At 36.5% G+C, this 16,374-nt stretch overlaps 1 protein-coding gene across 1 annotated transcript; it reads left to right on the forward strand.

Moving 5' to 3' along the window:
* Positions 1 to 390: 390 nt before the first annotated feature.
* Positions 391 to 1,646, forward strand: LOC145112096 (fatty acid desaturase 4, chloroplastic-like). The gene has a single exon (XM_079048311.1). The coding sequence runs from the start codon at positions 534 to 536 to the stop codon at positions 1,407 to 1,409; it is 876 nt and encodes a 291-aa protein (XP_078904437.1). The 5' UTR covers positions 391 to 533; the 3' UTR covers positions 1,410 to 1,646.
* Positions 1,647 to 16,374: the final 14,728 nt, after the last annotated feature.

The following is a 16,374-nucleotide window of genomic DNA, read 5'->3' on the forward strand; positions in this document are numbered from 1 at the left end:
TAAATTAAATAAATGAGGTTTTTGTGAAATGTGTTATGAGAATTATATGATTTTAAATGAAAATTTTGTTTTGAAAATTTACGGTGTTACAAAATATATATATATATATATATATATATATATATATATATATATATATATATATATATATATATATATATAATCTAAAAAGTTCCAAAAACAATTAACTGTTTTACGAGTTCTCGTTTCAACAAAAGTTTTCAATTTTATTCTTGTCAATAAATCGTTAAAAAAATAATAAATTAGATTTGCTAAATAAATAATAAGCAGATTCGTCGAAGCCACCGCTAATTTCGATTAAAATTATCCATTTAGGATCCATTTGGCCATTTATATCATCTATTTTCCTTTTCAAGAAATGTATATATATTTGATAACCTTGAACATGTCCACACTCCACACAACTGACACCTTTTTATCGACAATCATAAACCAACGTACACCAACCCAACCACCTTTAATTTCCATTCCAATCGACATAAACCCCATCCCCACATTAAACCACCCCAGTAATGTCTATCTTACCTCATCACCTCCACCTCCACCTCCATCATGCTGTTGCGATCAGCCGCCACCACCGTGTCTATTGCACTGCAACAACACCACCAAAGAATAATAGGCAGAAACTCCAAAAACTTGTTATAAACGTAACACCACCCGAACTCGACGACCCAAGCCTCAAATCGACTTGGACTCACCGTGCATGGGTGGCCACCGGTTGCACCACCGTACTCCTTTCCCTAACCAATTCGATCATCGGATCAATCGACACACACATATGGCTCGAACCCATCTTATCTGGATTCGTCGGCTACTTGTTTGCAGACCTTGGGTCCGGTGTATACCACTGGGGGATTGATAATTATGGCGACGTATCAACTCCGGTATTTGGTTCACAAATCGATGCTTTTCAGGGTCACCATAAATTGCCATGGACGATTACCAAGCGTGAGTTTGAGAATAACTTATACGCGTTAGCACGTGTTATAACGTATATACTGCTACCGATTGATTTGATTGCCCATGATCAACCGGTGGTGATGGGGTTTGTGGGGATGGCTTGTGGGTGTATTATGTTTAGCCAACAGTTCCATGCTTGGGCCCATGGAACTAAGAGCAAGCTGCCGCCAGTAGTGGTGGCGCTGCAAGACGCCGGAGTGTTGGTATCCCGATCACAACACGCCGACCACCACCGGCAACCGTATAATAACAATTACTGCATTGTGAGTGGGATTTGGAACAGGTTTTTGGATGAGCATAAGGTGTTTGAGGCGCTGGAAATGGTGGTTTTCTTTAAGCTTGGTCTGCGCCCACGGTCATGGAGTGAACCGAACACCAATTGGACGGAGGAGGTGGAGCCTTCTCTGACGACTTCTTCTCCACCCTAGAACTTACTTGATCCATTTCATTAGATTGAAATTCAAATAAATAAAGTATACGTCATTGCTTAGAGCATTGATTCTTGTTATTAGAAAGTTAATTAATTAAAATAGGTTTTGCAAGTGGACATGTCCGCAACGTGGGTAAGCTCGAAATGTGAGCTAAATTAGTTGGATTGGATTTGGTTGACTTTACGTCTTTCTGATATCTTTTCCTGAAATCATACGATTATAGAATATTCTTTATGGAATACTAATCTGCTTTAAAAAAATAAAACAGTTGAGATATTTAAAGCATATTTCAGATCTGTATGGTGAAATCTTTTATAACTATTTTTTCTATTATGTTTATCGACTTCACACATGATCATTTAAATACAATCCGAAACTAAGATATTATATTCAAACATATTTAACATTTAAATACAATCAGAAACTAAGATATTCTATTCAAACATATTTAAGGTGTCATACCTGTCCGTTGTACAGATTGACAAATATATAAACACTATATTGATTTTAGTTGGTTTTATAGCATATATTTCTTTCATTTGTTCATATATTAGCAATGTACATGACAAATCTATCTAATTATCTTTCATGTCTTGAAATAATATCTAATTGTGTTCCATAGATAACATAAAATAAAAACGACAGTCAATTTAAGAGTCAAAAACTCAAATATTATTCAATGTAGAGTTGAAAGTCAACATTGTCAACTTATCGGTTAAGATAAAACCACCCACAATGACAAACATAAGAATATATAATTGCAAAAAGTAGTTTATATTGACATTTATGTTGTTTAGATGGTGAAAACTTTTCAAACTTGGTGTTATAATTAGATAGTGTTTCCAAACAGTGTTGCATTAATAAGCAAAATAATATACAAACATATTTTATGTCGATTCCATCGTATAAATTATAATCCAAATCAATTCATTTCCATGGTCAATGCGTTAAAAATATAAGTAAATTGATATTATTGGCTAAAGAAAATTACTATTTTGCTATTATCGGTTAAAACGATAAGTACGTTGCTATAATTGATGAAAAAGATAAGTATGTTGATGTAATTTGTTAAAAGGAGAAGTATATTTCTTTTATTTGACAAAAAGATAAATTTATTACTATTATTGGTTAAAAAAGATAACTGCGTTACTTTTATTACTTAGAAAGATAGGTGAAAGACCCATATATAACTTCTCATATAAGGTCATGTCATTTTTTAACACATAAATAACTCGTGGTTGTCAACTAAGGAATATTTTAAGTCATATCATAGTTACATTTCTCCCTTCTACTTCTTTATTTTATGAACATTCATTTATCTGAAATAAAATTTGTAGTTATAAAAAGATCTCAACTTCCTTTTAACCATAATGTGTAAACTAAAGCAAGGAAACAACCACTCGGTTCTTAGCTAACTTGATAGTTAAACGACCAATTAAAATGAGAAAAAACTAATTTTCCAATATAGGAGAATTATCATCAACTCACATCTACACATAAAGGACATTAAACCATGCAACATTGATAAAACACCAAACCATTCATTCCTTTAGAACCTTGTATATCTTGAATATTAAAAATAATTAATCCTATTCAGCCCCTTTTTTTACACAACAGAACCTCAACCCGTACTTTAAGCTTTTTCTTAATTGAAGAGTTGAAACGTTGAATCTTCAGGCTCGACCTTTTAAGCTTTCAATCGGCCACAACTGATTTTATTAACCGTCATTAGGCATGAAACTTGAATGTTATTAAATATTAAGTGATAGTCAAACAATTTTATTTTTTAGTACGGTTGAATAAAGTAGTAAGAGAATATTTATAAAATTCACCAATCTGATCAGTTAAGTTTTATCATCAATGCACAGTTGCTCATACTAAATTTTGTCCAATTAAAGACTTTTTTGGAATTCACGCTTTTTAAAAACTGATATTATATCTGCTTTAGTCAAGCAAGCAAATTCTTCAAAAAAAAATCAGATCATTATTCTTTTTCATATCTTTTTTTTTTAAATTTCATGTAATGTGTCATTTGTTAGATTCTCCTTCCACGACATCATGATAGTGACATCCTATAAAGAAACACTCAGTGATTAGTTAATTGGCTAGCGGGTTTTTTTGGCTTTGTGGTTAATTTATTTGTTGTTGTAATAACTAGTAAGTATGTTAATCAAATGCTTATATATGCAAAATGAAAAACTTTTCACAAAATTCATTTCTTTACTATCAGAGCAAAAAATATTAACTCGTTATCATTCATATATAAACTCAATTACACGCATTTATGTATCAAAACTGTTACTACAGTGAGATCAAAGTTATGACCTAGGGATTCCTTAGGTTCCTTAGGTCAAACATTGGATGATAAAACAACATTCTCAATATTCCTGGCATCAAACATAGACTATCTGTTTTATTTCTAAAAGGTAGAGAAACACGTACAATTGTTTACCAATACAATCTAGAACAGTTAAAAATGGGAAAAATCAAATATACAATATTATATGTGTGGATTTTTATAATTTAAGATATACTTTTTTACCAACACACATGTTTATGGTTGGATAGTGAATATGTTCTTGTGATGAATCACATTCCGGACATATCAAAATCGTGAGAAAAACACAAGAGAATTCATATCATGTGTAATAGTTTTTTTTAGAACGGCTACTTACAAGTTTTATCTTACATATTGGAGACGAGTTGTTGTGTGTTAGCCGTTGTAAAAAAATTATTACACATGATATGAATTCTCTTGTGTTTTTCTAACCATTTTGATAAGTTCAGAATGTGATTTATCACAAGCACATATTCACTATCCAACCATAAACATGTGTGTTGGTAAAAAATATATCATAAAATATAACAATCCACTCATATAATCGAGAAGAAAAATATAGTTCAATGACTAAATTGATAAATTAGTGAAAGTGAATCATGTTTTTTTCTGTTTTTTTTTACCCTAATAACAAAACTTGATAACTAGGAAAAATGGTCTTTTTAAACGGTAAAAAGAACAATGGTCTAACAACTGCATCAAACAGATATAATGGTATTTTTTTAACAGTAAAAAGAATATAATGGTTTAATCACTATAGAAAGTAATTAAGTGGCTAAATCAATAAAATAGTTAAGCTGTGAAAGTACAAGTAATTTTTTTTTTTTTTTTTGCCTAAAACCAAATATTCAAACAGGAAGAATTCATAAAGCTTTATATATAACCTTAATGGAAGTTCCTTTCTAAAGCATAGATTCACAGTAAAACCCATCCCACGCCAAATTGAGGCAGACTCAACAACAATATACCTGACCCAATATAAAATTTTAGTCATCTCACGAGGCTGATAAACTAAAAAGTACATTAATTTAAGGATGGAAAGGGTAAAATGGTCAACTCACCCTCCGCCAAGTATAACTACGCACTTTGGTAACTCATCCAAGTTCAAATCCTTCTCTGAGGTTATAGCCATCTCCTAAATTGACACACACAAAAGTTAGGCGTACGGTCACCTGGGACAAACCCTATTTAAACACCTTAAGTTGCTCTTGCACCTTCGTATGACCAGCCTCCACCTCTCCAAACCCTGAGAACGAAACCCTAATTTCCTTTTGAGTGTTTTGGGCTTGGAAGTGATCTTTGAGAGTGTTTTTGGTGATCTTGAAGGAAGAGGAGCTCTTGGAAGTTGCATTGGTGTGGTTGGAGCTTGTGGATCCAAAATCATCACCAACATGGAAAGCTTTTGGAGGTATAAAGCTCTTAACTTGATGGTTCACTATTATAGATCTTGCTAGGGCTTGTTTTTATGCATTTTATGGTCCCTTAAGTCATGCTTGAGAGTATGAGCTACTCCAGAAGCTATGGATGGTAGATCTTAGCATTTTTGAGGTTCCTTGTGCATAAAAATGCAATCTTGATGTGTTATATTGGACCATGCATGAGTTAGGGCTCTTATTATGGGTTTTAATGGTCAAAAACAAGTAGTGGGTCCCATTAAGACATGAAAAGGAGTAAATTTGCCAACTTTATGTGTTAAGATATCATTTAAGATCTGATGTGAGAAGTGGACTTAGTGGCTTAACCAATTAAGCACTTAATGCTGAGATTGGGCTGTTGTGGAGTAAGTTGCGCGTACCCAGCTCGTGCGCAGCGCGTATTAGCCAAAGGTGGCATACGCCGGGTGTATGTAACATCCCATTTTCACAACCAAAATTTTCATTTTTATTAAGGTAAAACTTCTCGGTTTATTAATTCATTATTTAAGAAAACCATTTTGTAACGACCCAAAAATCAAGGGTAAAAATTTCATTTTTCAATACAGTCAAAACACATAGATCTTTTAAATCCAAGCTTTCCAAAACATTGCTAATTAAAAACATTTATCAGAGTTCATCCCAAAATCGAATATTGCGGAAAACACGGGTGTGTGTGTTGCGATCAAGCTGGGCCCTTCCTTTCCAGACCAATGATACCTGAAACCATAAAAAACTGTAAACATGAAGCTTAGTGAGTTCCCCAGAGCATACCCCACATAATCCACATAGCCACATAATCCATATTAGCTATATCAGGTACATAAACCATATCAATCACATAAGCCTTGCGTATGCACATATAAGGATGTCATGGAAACCCTCCAAGGTCCTACACACATAATCACACAAACTGTATCAACTACACAAGTCATGCATATATAAACATATAGGGATGCCCTGGAAACCCTCCAGGGTCTTACTCCGGGTGCCATGGGAACCCCCACATGGTCTTAGCCCAACTACCATATAAACCATACATACAAACATATAAGGATGTCGTGGAAACCCTCCAAGGTCTTTGTCACTACTAGCATTTTTAGCTAGGAAATTTTGTTTTCATGTAAACATCAACTATTGTAAGACTTGTACTCTAAGTGGATATCATACTCTATGCTCAATCAAAATCATCCATTTGAAGCAAAACTCATGAGTGAAGTTCAAAACCTAATACAATACATCTCATATACTTAACTATGGGTCTGAAACCCTAAATATCCCAGTTCAAATTCAGTATGGACTAGGATCCTCTTATTGGGCCTAATGGACCAGTAAACCTTCTATTTGATGATTTTGGGCCAATGAAACTCATTTGGGCTCTAGTTGGGCCCACATTCGTCAAGCCATAGCAATTGGGCCATGTTGCGCCTAAAATAACTCACTTATTTATCATGGGCCATAATGGGCCGTGAACTATTCTATTTAACCTTGATGGGTCGTGAACCTATCTCATCATCTTAATTGGGTCGTAAACCCAATTGGGCCGTGAACTCATTTGGGCCGTGAACCCATCATTTCCCCATTCACGACCCACCTTAAAAAAACTATGGGATATTAGGAGTGCCACCTCATATTTACAAGATGGATTCCCATGCAATTATCCAACAAACATACATACTAATCTCATGTCTCAATGCAACCATCACATCTCATCCTCTCTCATCTCTTTCTCTCTTTATATTCACAGCCTAGGGCCATTTTCCCTCATCAAGATCAATCAAGCTCCATTTCACTTCTAAACCTTCAAGAAAATCCCCCATCTTCTTCCAAAAATCATGAGTGTGTGTGTGGGTGTTCAAAATATTCCACACCAAAGATCTCAACTTGGTAAGTTCTTGTTTTACTCTATGGTTTAACTTCAAGTTTACACTAAAAACCTCTCCCTAAACCACTCTCATTTCATGATCATGCTCTTAAAACTCCTTAGAATTTGAAGATCTCCTCTCAAGAACACTTCTAGGGCCGAGATCCTCCTCAACCTTCATCAAAGACCAAAAACAACAACCCAAAGTGACTTCATACCCCCTATTTTCGATTTTTACTATGTTTTGGGGGAGAATACAAGTTGTTTTGTGTAGATCTATGTGTTTATGCATGTATATGTGTGTTTTCATGTTATATGTTGTGATTATTTTGTGAAAACAAGCTAGATCTTACCAAAATCGAAATATCTACCATATTTGGTGATGTTTGTAAACTAAACCATCTTATTTGACTTACCATGTGGTAGGAAGGATTAAACATGCTAAGAATGTGTGTAAAACTAACCAAAATCGTATAAAGGGCCATTTTTGACAAAATAAACAAAAAGTGAGGTTCTTATGTAACTCACGGTTTTGAGAGGACCAAAAGAGTCATTTTTATTTCAAAATGGATCTTTATGATATTCATGGTCTTAAAGGGGGCCAAAAATGCAAATTTTCACAAATGGGCTTCTATATGGGCCTTCACGGCTTTAAAGGGCTAAATATGCAAATTTTCACAAAAATGGGTCTTATTTATGTAACTCACGGTTATTAGGGGTCAAAAAAGATTATTTTTGCTAACCATGGTTGGTTGCAATATTTGAGACCCTACAAGGACTAAAAATGTAAACATTTTCATAAATGGGCCTTATTTGGGCTTCTCACAGCTTTGGGCCAAAATTTGTAACTTTTGGACTTTTGTAGGCTTAAATGTCATTTTCAACAAAGTTGTGCCAAAAATGTAAATTTTTGATAAGAAAGGTTAAAGATGTGAAATTATTAAAATTTGGGCCAAAAAGATGAAATTATCTATAAATATGCCGAAAATGCACATTTTTACAAAGATCAAGCCAAAAATGATATTTTTTACAAAAGCGAGTTAAAAAAGTTATTTTTACAAAAAGTGGGTCTTTTATGTCATTTTGATAAATAATTGAATTAAGACAAGCAATAATATAACAAATTGGCTAATTTTGCCATTCTCATATTATTGGGCCTTAGTGACCCAATTATATGCTTGATAGGTCTTGAATACTCTTTACATGTTTATTGGGCCTTGATGACCCATTTACATGCTCGACAGACCTTGGATACTCATTGCGTGCTATTTGGGCCTATAAATACCATACATGTGAAATGGGCCTTAGTTGTCCTTTTACATATATTTTGGGCCCAGGTTATATAATCTCATTCCTTATGAGTCTAGAAATGATTTACATGTTTAGTGGGCCTTAGTCGTTCACTTACATGTTCATTGGGCCTGGAATGTGCTTTATATGTTTCTCTTCGCGTAAATTCGATTAAGGATATAGTGAGACGTGTCGGTTGACACCTATTGAGTGTACGATCGTAGCCTGTAGTTATAACCAGAGTCTCTTGGAGGGAGAGCGGGGGTTTGTGTATAGATCTATACGGGGATGACACCCCACACCTGACTTGTTCGCTACAGTTAGACTAAACCAGTCTAGGGTGACGAAAACCTTATTCTATACTGTCGGCATCCATAAACGCCAAGACAGGCGAAATTGTCATTATCTAGTATGGTTATAACGACTCAATTAGAGGAATTAACATTATAAAATTTACGGGAAACCATTCTCTTTTCTCTTTGGAATGCTCGGTAACATACTCGCGCTGGTACTCAACCTCGGGGGTTGATAATACCAGCATTATCTTATACAGACAACATCGGGTTGTCTGGGGGCATTCTCTTTACATTCTCTTTACATTCTCTTCATTCTCTTTTGGCATTCTAGTAAACAATAACACACATGCATTAATACAAGATCGGACATAAACATACTAAACTATTTTAAGAAAATATAGGATTTTCTTGTGATTACAAAGTTATACAAATCATTTTCTTAAACATGCTTATGAACTCACCAACATTTTTATGTTGACCTTTTTAAATTAACTTGTATTCTCAGGAAACCGTTGAATAGGTTGGGCAGAATGAATTCATGGATATTTTGTCATATTTTGTTTCATCATATTTTAACTATTTTGGACATGTAATATTGAAATAGAATACTTGATGTAAACTATGTATGTTGTTATATTACATGTGTGATGATGATGATGTTATGTTTCAATTATATACTCTATGATGATAGTATAAAAGATGAAGTCACACCAAGCCCCCGGACGTTTCCGCCGTCTGGTTCGGAGGTGTGACAGATTGGTATCAGAGCACTGTTTATAGTGAACTGGCATATCTAGTCATACAAGATATGCAACTATAAATACAATGAGACTAAAACACTCTGAATAAAATAATACCTAAGTGTGCATTAATGCTATAACCCTAAAAGCCTCTGGAGGAAATTGAACAATGTGGTTAAACCCGGACAGTTATGTAGGCATATTGGGGATAAATATAGCCTGATCAACTATATTTATTCAAAATATGACCAACATGTGTTTTGGAGTAATCATGGTGGGAAATGAGTGTAGAAGCTTACCTTGTATCCAAGAGCTCTAAGGAACTCAAACTTAAACAATTAAAATACTATAGGAGTATTTTGGAAACCTATTTACACATACTCTCCTTACACACTTCTCACCCTTCCAGTTTCGCACACAGTCTTCATGGAAGAAGTACAGCAAGGAATCCTTTACTATCAGGCTTTGGTAGCCAATGGGCTAATTGAAGGAGATCCTGCGATGGGTCAAGAGGCAGAACCCGGTGTTGGGCCTGAGGAGTACATGGAAACAGACTACGAGTTCGGAGAACCCGATGAGGTTATGGAGGAAGATGGGGACACTAATGAAGTTCCCAGTGAACCTCTCACTTCAGAGATAGTACAGGACCACTCCGCAGCACCACGGGATCACATCGATGGGACTCGCTCCTTAGAGGGGGAAGTTGCCACCCTTCGGCAACAACTATTAGCAGCAAAGGCCCGATCCGTGCAGGCAGAGCACGAGAGGGAAGAGGTCACCAGAGAGATGAGCGATATGGCTGATCTCGTGGCGCGACATTTTGGCATATGATTTCGCCACCAGACCCTTCTCGTCGCAGCTAGTACCCGTTCACCTACTACCGTTATGAATTTCTTTTATGTACTACTTTATGTACTATCGACTACATGAATAAGTGATTACAATACTCATGGAGTCGTTACTCTGTCGGATTTTATTTCATTTCATGTATTGTATGCCTTATGAAGGCAAAATTTTCATGTACTCAAAAGTTTATCATTAATGAAAATGGCTGTATATTTTCTCATGATGTTGTTATCTGCTATGTCTTCTATTACTTTTACTACATGTTGATTGTATGCATTCACTTACTTACACACATCAGAATCACCGACATTGTTCTATAATCAAGAAATCTTGAAACTAGAATACACTGGATACTCAACATCTTTCTGTTCCATGATAGAAAGATGCCTCAAAGACCAAATCGCTGAAACAACACGACACCGATGCCATCGGGGATAAACTCATCCGTATTCCAAGCGGCAGTGTCAGCTGCGGTCACCGCAGCACTGGCACAGATTCACAACGGAAACAACGGTGGAGGTAACTGACAAGGAGCTGGAAGTACAAACCAGGGAACGAATCAAGGACCCACAAGAACCTGTACCTACAAAGACTTCACAAACGCCAAGCCTCGAACCTTCAACAGGACGGGAAGCGTGATAACTCTGAAAAGATGGATAGAAAAAGTGGAATCAGTATTCGAGATCTGCAGATGTCCTGAGGAGTGCAAGGTGAAGTTTGCAGCTTTCACATTCGTCGATTAAGCTCTCTCTTGGTGGAATGGTCACATGGAGGCCATGACACTCCCTGTGGCTAATGCTATGCCATGGGAGGAGCTTAAGGAAATGATGATGGCCAAATACTGTCCAAGAGGAGAAATCCAGAAGATGGAGCAAGAACTGTGGAATCTCACAGTCCAAAACTCCGACATTGATGCATACATCACGAAGTTTAGTGAGTTGTCACTCTTGTGCCCAGGGATGATCACGTCTGAAGGGAAGAAGATTGAAAGATTCATATGGGGATTGACCTCTCCAATTCAAGGAAATGTAATCGCAGCGAACCCTGGAACGTATGACAGTGCAAAAAGGCTAGCCAAGAAGTTATACGATCATGGAAACAAGAAGGGTGCCAAGGCAGGGGAAACAAAAGTCAAAAAGGAAGGTGATAATAAGAAAGGAAAGAACAACAAGCGAAAGGGGCGACAAACCCAAGAGTCATCAAAGAAGCAACAAACAGTAGCAGTCAACGCTGCTACTGCCCAGATTACCTCAACACCACATGCTTCAGCCTCATCTACACCAACTACTACCAGACAATACTCAGGGACCCTACCCAAGTGTAGCAAATGCATTTTTCACCACCATGGAGAATGCAGGGAGATGCATTGCACGAGTTGTAACCGAAAGGGTCATACCGCAAGATACTATAGAACTCGGCCTCAATAGAACCAACAGTCAAATAACAACAACAACAACAATCGCAACAACAATGTTGGGGCCAGTTACACTTGTTACGGGTGTGGAGGAACTGGTCATTTCAAACGCGATTGCCCCAAAGCCAACAATCAGGGGGCAGGAGTTTCAGGAAGGGTTTTTGTTGGATTAGGTGTCTAAGCCCATAACTATAATTGGTATGTACTTGAATTGATAGCAGCACAGTCCTTTTGGGTTGCCCTCAACCTAGCAACTGGACAAGGAAATTATGAAAGGAGAGATATTAATTTATAAGATTAATAAATTAATATATATATATATATATATATATATATATATATATATATATATAAATGATTTATTAATATGTTAATGGATTAATATATTAATTAGAAATCATTATGTTTAATTAATTGTTAGCCAGAAATTAATCAGAATTGATTTTGGGGTTAAAAGAATTGATTATAAAGTGCAGGGACTAGTTTGCAATTAACTGATAGTTGAATGGAAGGATCCAGAACTCCCTTGGAAGGGGGTGGACGAAAACCCTAGGGGAAACCCTAGAGAATTCGTCCAAGGGGTCCAAGATAAGGCCTTGGGTCTTGCTTAGGCCCTAAGCAAAGGATAACTAGGGTTTTCCCTAAACCCTAGTTCCCTCAACTATTTAAGGAGCCTCCTGGCTCACATTTTAGGGTACTGATTTCTTTGGAAGAAACCCTAAGGCCGAAATTGCATACTCTCTCCATCCTCTCTCCTCCAAGCTTCCTTCTTGCTAGTTCTTGGGTGTGATTCCATTAGAGGCATTACATTTGTGGTGCTAAGCTTCCAAGAAGATCAAGATCAAGATCAAGAGGATTATCAATTGTTTGCTATAACAATTGAAAGGTATGTAACTCCTAAACCCTAGTTTGTTAATTTCGAAATTAGCCTCTCTCCTCTAGGGTTCTTGTTTTGCAATTCAAAGTTATATGTTCAATAGTTAAAACATAGATCCAAAGTAGGTTGCATGTGAACTTAGGAATTGTTTTCTAGTTTATTTGTTTTACCTAAAACCCATCAGTGGTATCAGAGCCAGGTTTGTTTTAAATTGAATTGCTATAATTGTTGAATTGCAAATTAGGGTTTATAACTATTAAACCCTAAAGGCCAAATTTTCGATTTCTAGGGTTTTGGATGAAAAGGGTTTTTCGAAAAACCCTAGCCTCCAAAGAACCCTAATCGAAATTAGGGTTAGGGTTTTGAAAACCCTAGCCTACTCCCTTGTGAATTTCGAAATATGCTAGTGGGTAACTAGGGTTTCTTGTTTTGGATAATTGTTACTTAATTAGATTAATTGGATAATTATCCTTACCCTATTTTTCGAAATTTAGAGGGATAAGGATTAGGATTAAATTAATGGATTAATTTAATCAGATAATCCTTACAAGATTTAATAATTTGATTAATAGTTAATTAAAAGATAAATATTAAATCTAGTTAATTGGTTTATTTAAATTTAAATTTAATAGCTTAAATTTCGAAATTTATAAACCCTTGAAGTTTTAAAATGTTTTAAAACACACCTTATATATATATTGTAATTAAAAGTTTAATATTATATATATGTATAAGAATATGGTCAGTCAAATCGCTAGTATGCCTCATTCACGAAGCTAATCTATAAGGGGGGTATAAGGAAACTGCCTATAAAATGGTAGTTGAATGGGTGTCCACTCTCACCCACTGCTTCCTTGATTAGTGGAGGGTCGTTAGCAGAAAGGATTTGATAGGACAACTACTTCTCATTAAAAGTATAATGATATTAAAGAAAGTACTAGAACATTATTTTCAAAATCCCAACTCTAGTTACTTTAGGAAAAATGTGAAAAGTATGCTAATCCATGAAATTGCACATTATGCTTTATTGGTCGTTAGTGGAGCGTGTGTGGTTAACCAGCACACTAAAAGGCACTAATAAAGAGTAGTAATGGGTATCTCATAATTGTCATTTTGATGGAGCGTGTGTGGTTTACCAGCACATCAATAGTTAATGATAAAGACAATGAGGTTACCAAGCACATTTGCATGGTTATTCACATCTTGTTTGTGATCCTCGGCATCCCAGTCACAAATAGAAGAGCATAATCTGAGATTAAAACATGCCATTGAATAGTTTCAATGTATCTCAAAAGAATTAGGAATTTCACTTCGTTTGTTTCGTCTAATGGTGGAATTGGTGAATCGTCATTCACCTACCTTTATGAAATTTGCACTTGGATCTCGGCATCCCATTTCTAAGTTGTGAATCTTCATAGTTGGATCCTAACCTTGATATTATATCTTTGGGTTATTCTATTAAGGTATCTTGAAATCTAACTAAAACTTTCTTTCTTTTCAGATGTCTACTCTTGGAAACACTTCTGCTTCGTCCTCCTCCAACCAAAACTTCTCTTTGCTCAATATATGCTCCAAAGTCGTTATGGATGGCTCAAACTATAACGATTGGATGCGCAACATCAAGATGGCTCTTCGTTTCGAGAACAAAGAATATGTTCTTGAAAAGGAGCTCAAAGAGCTTGATGAGAATGAAGCTACTCCTGAAGATCTTGCTGCCTACAAGAAACATTACGATGATGCTACCAAAGTGGCATGCATCATGGTGGCAACTATGTCCCCAGAACTGCAGAGGTACTATGAGGACTACTGGCCTTTCGAGATGAACAAGGACCTTATGGAAAAGTACCATAAGCGAGCTCGTCAAGAAAAGTTCAAAGTAGTCAAGTCACTCATGGCTTGCAAGATGAAAGATGGGGAGTCGGTTGTGTCACATGTGCAAAGAATGCAACGCTACATAGAGCGTTTGGTCAGGCCCAATATTCACTTTGATGAGGAATTGGCCATTGACATGGTCTTGAACTCACTTCCTGAATGTTATGGTTAGTTTATTCTAACTTACCATTTGAACAATACTGAGCAGACCTTGGCCCAATTGCACAACTTGTTGCAGACAGTTGAGGCAGGGATGAAGGGTAAAAGTATACCCTCCACACCTGCAAGTGCCCCTGTTTTGGCTATTGGACAGGGAAAGGGGAAAAAGAGGAAAAGTCCTCCCAAAAAAAACTGGAAGAGCAAGGCTCAAGCTGGGTCATCTAGTCATGGCCCAAAGGCTAAGCCCAATGGTTCCACTCCCCATGTTTCTGATCCAAAAGAGGCGGTTTGCTTTTACTGCAACCAAAAGGGGCATTGGAAGGGATCTTGCCCACAATATCTGCAAGATATCAAGGATGACAAAGTGAAGCCATCTTCGGCAGGTATTTACACTATTTCTGCTAATAACTCATTATCTTCTCGTTTATGGGTCCTTGATACAGGATATGGTTTTCATATCTGTTCTGATTTGCAGGGTCTAAAGGAAAGTGAGGAGATAGAGCGAGGAAGGATAAACCTGATCATGGGAAACAGAAAGTCTTCACCAGTAACCAAGATCGGAGTTTATCAGCTTCTGCTTAGTAATGATGTTAGATTAGATTTAATAAATTGTTACTATTCGTCTGAGATGACGAGAAACATTATTTCATTTCATGCATTGTTCAGACAAGGTTTTACATATTCTTTTAATGATTTGAATGGTTCAATTTCTGTTTATAAGAATGGTGTTTTTATGTTTGAAGGTTTGCCTTGTAATGGTGTGTATGAAACAGTGACTTGTGTTGATAGCCTAGGAAATAGTGTACTTAATATTGACTTGTCTAATAGTGTAGACAAGGCATGCTTGTGGCATTGTCGTCTTGGACACATTAACAAGAAACGCATAGCCCAACTCCAAAAGGATGGAGTGTTGGAATCATTTGACCTAAAGTCAGATGATGTGTGTGAATCTTGTCTTTTGGGAAAGATGACAAAATCACCATTCACAGGGTCTTGTGAAAGAGGTGAAGGTCTGTTGGATCTCATACACACGGATGTGTGTGGGCCCTTCAGATCAACTACAAGAGATGCTAATCGATTCTATGTGACTTTCACTGACGATTATAGCAGATATGGATATATCTACTTGATCAAGCATAAGTCAGAAACTTTTGAAAATTTCAAAGAGTTTAAGCATGAAGTCGAAAATCAATTAGGCAGAAAGATAAAGATACTTAGATCCGATAGAGGCGGGGAGTATCTTAGTATCGAGTTTAACGACTATCTGAAAGAATGTGGGATAGTCTCACAATTGACTCCTCCTAGGACACCACAGTTAAATGGTGTAGCTGAGAGGCGTAATCGAACCTTGTTAGACATGGTTCGTTCTATGATGAGTCGGGCTTCGCTTCCCATTCACTTCTGGGGGTATGCCTTAGAGACAGCCGCCCACATCCTCAATCTTGTCCCTACAAAGAAGGTTGCCAAAACACCTCACGAAATGTGGACAGGGAAAGTTCCCTCGTTAGAACATATTAAAGTCTGGGGTTGTGAAGCTTTCGTAAGACGAGAGACTCACGACAAGCTAGCAGCTAGAAGTGAGAAATGTGTTTTCATTGGTTACCCAAAGCAGTCTTTTGGATATTTGTTCTACAGGCCTAGTGAGAACGTGGTCTTTGTAGCACGAAGAGGAGTCTTTCTTGAAAGAGAGCTCATATTCAAAGAGGACAGTGGGAGCACTATTGACCTTGAAGAAATGCAAGAGTCAGCCAATGAAGGAACCTTAGATAACACTAGCACTCAACCAGAGGAAACAGTTCCCGTTGAACCAATCGATAACTCATTACCTCTTATAAGATCCACTAGGGTGAGTGT

The sequence above is a fragment of the Lactuca virosa genome, chromosome 5 (assembly GCF_052849685.1).
Source record: "Lactuca virosa cultivar CGN04683 chromosome 5, Lactuca_virosa_CGN04683_v6, whole genome shotgun sequence".
In the NCBI taxonomy this organism is placed as follows: domain Eukaryota; kingdom Viridiplantae; phylum Streptophyta; class Magnoliopsida; order Asterales; family Asteraceae; genus Lactuca; species Lactuca virosa.

Coding starts and splice junctions, on each gene's coding strand:
- LOC145112096 (XM_079048311.1), top strand. CDS start 534: ATGTCTATCTTACCTCATCACCTCCACCTCCACCTCCATCATGCTGTT.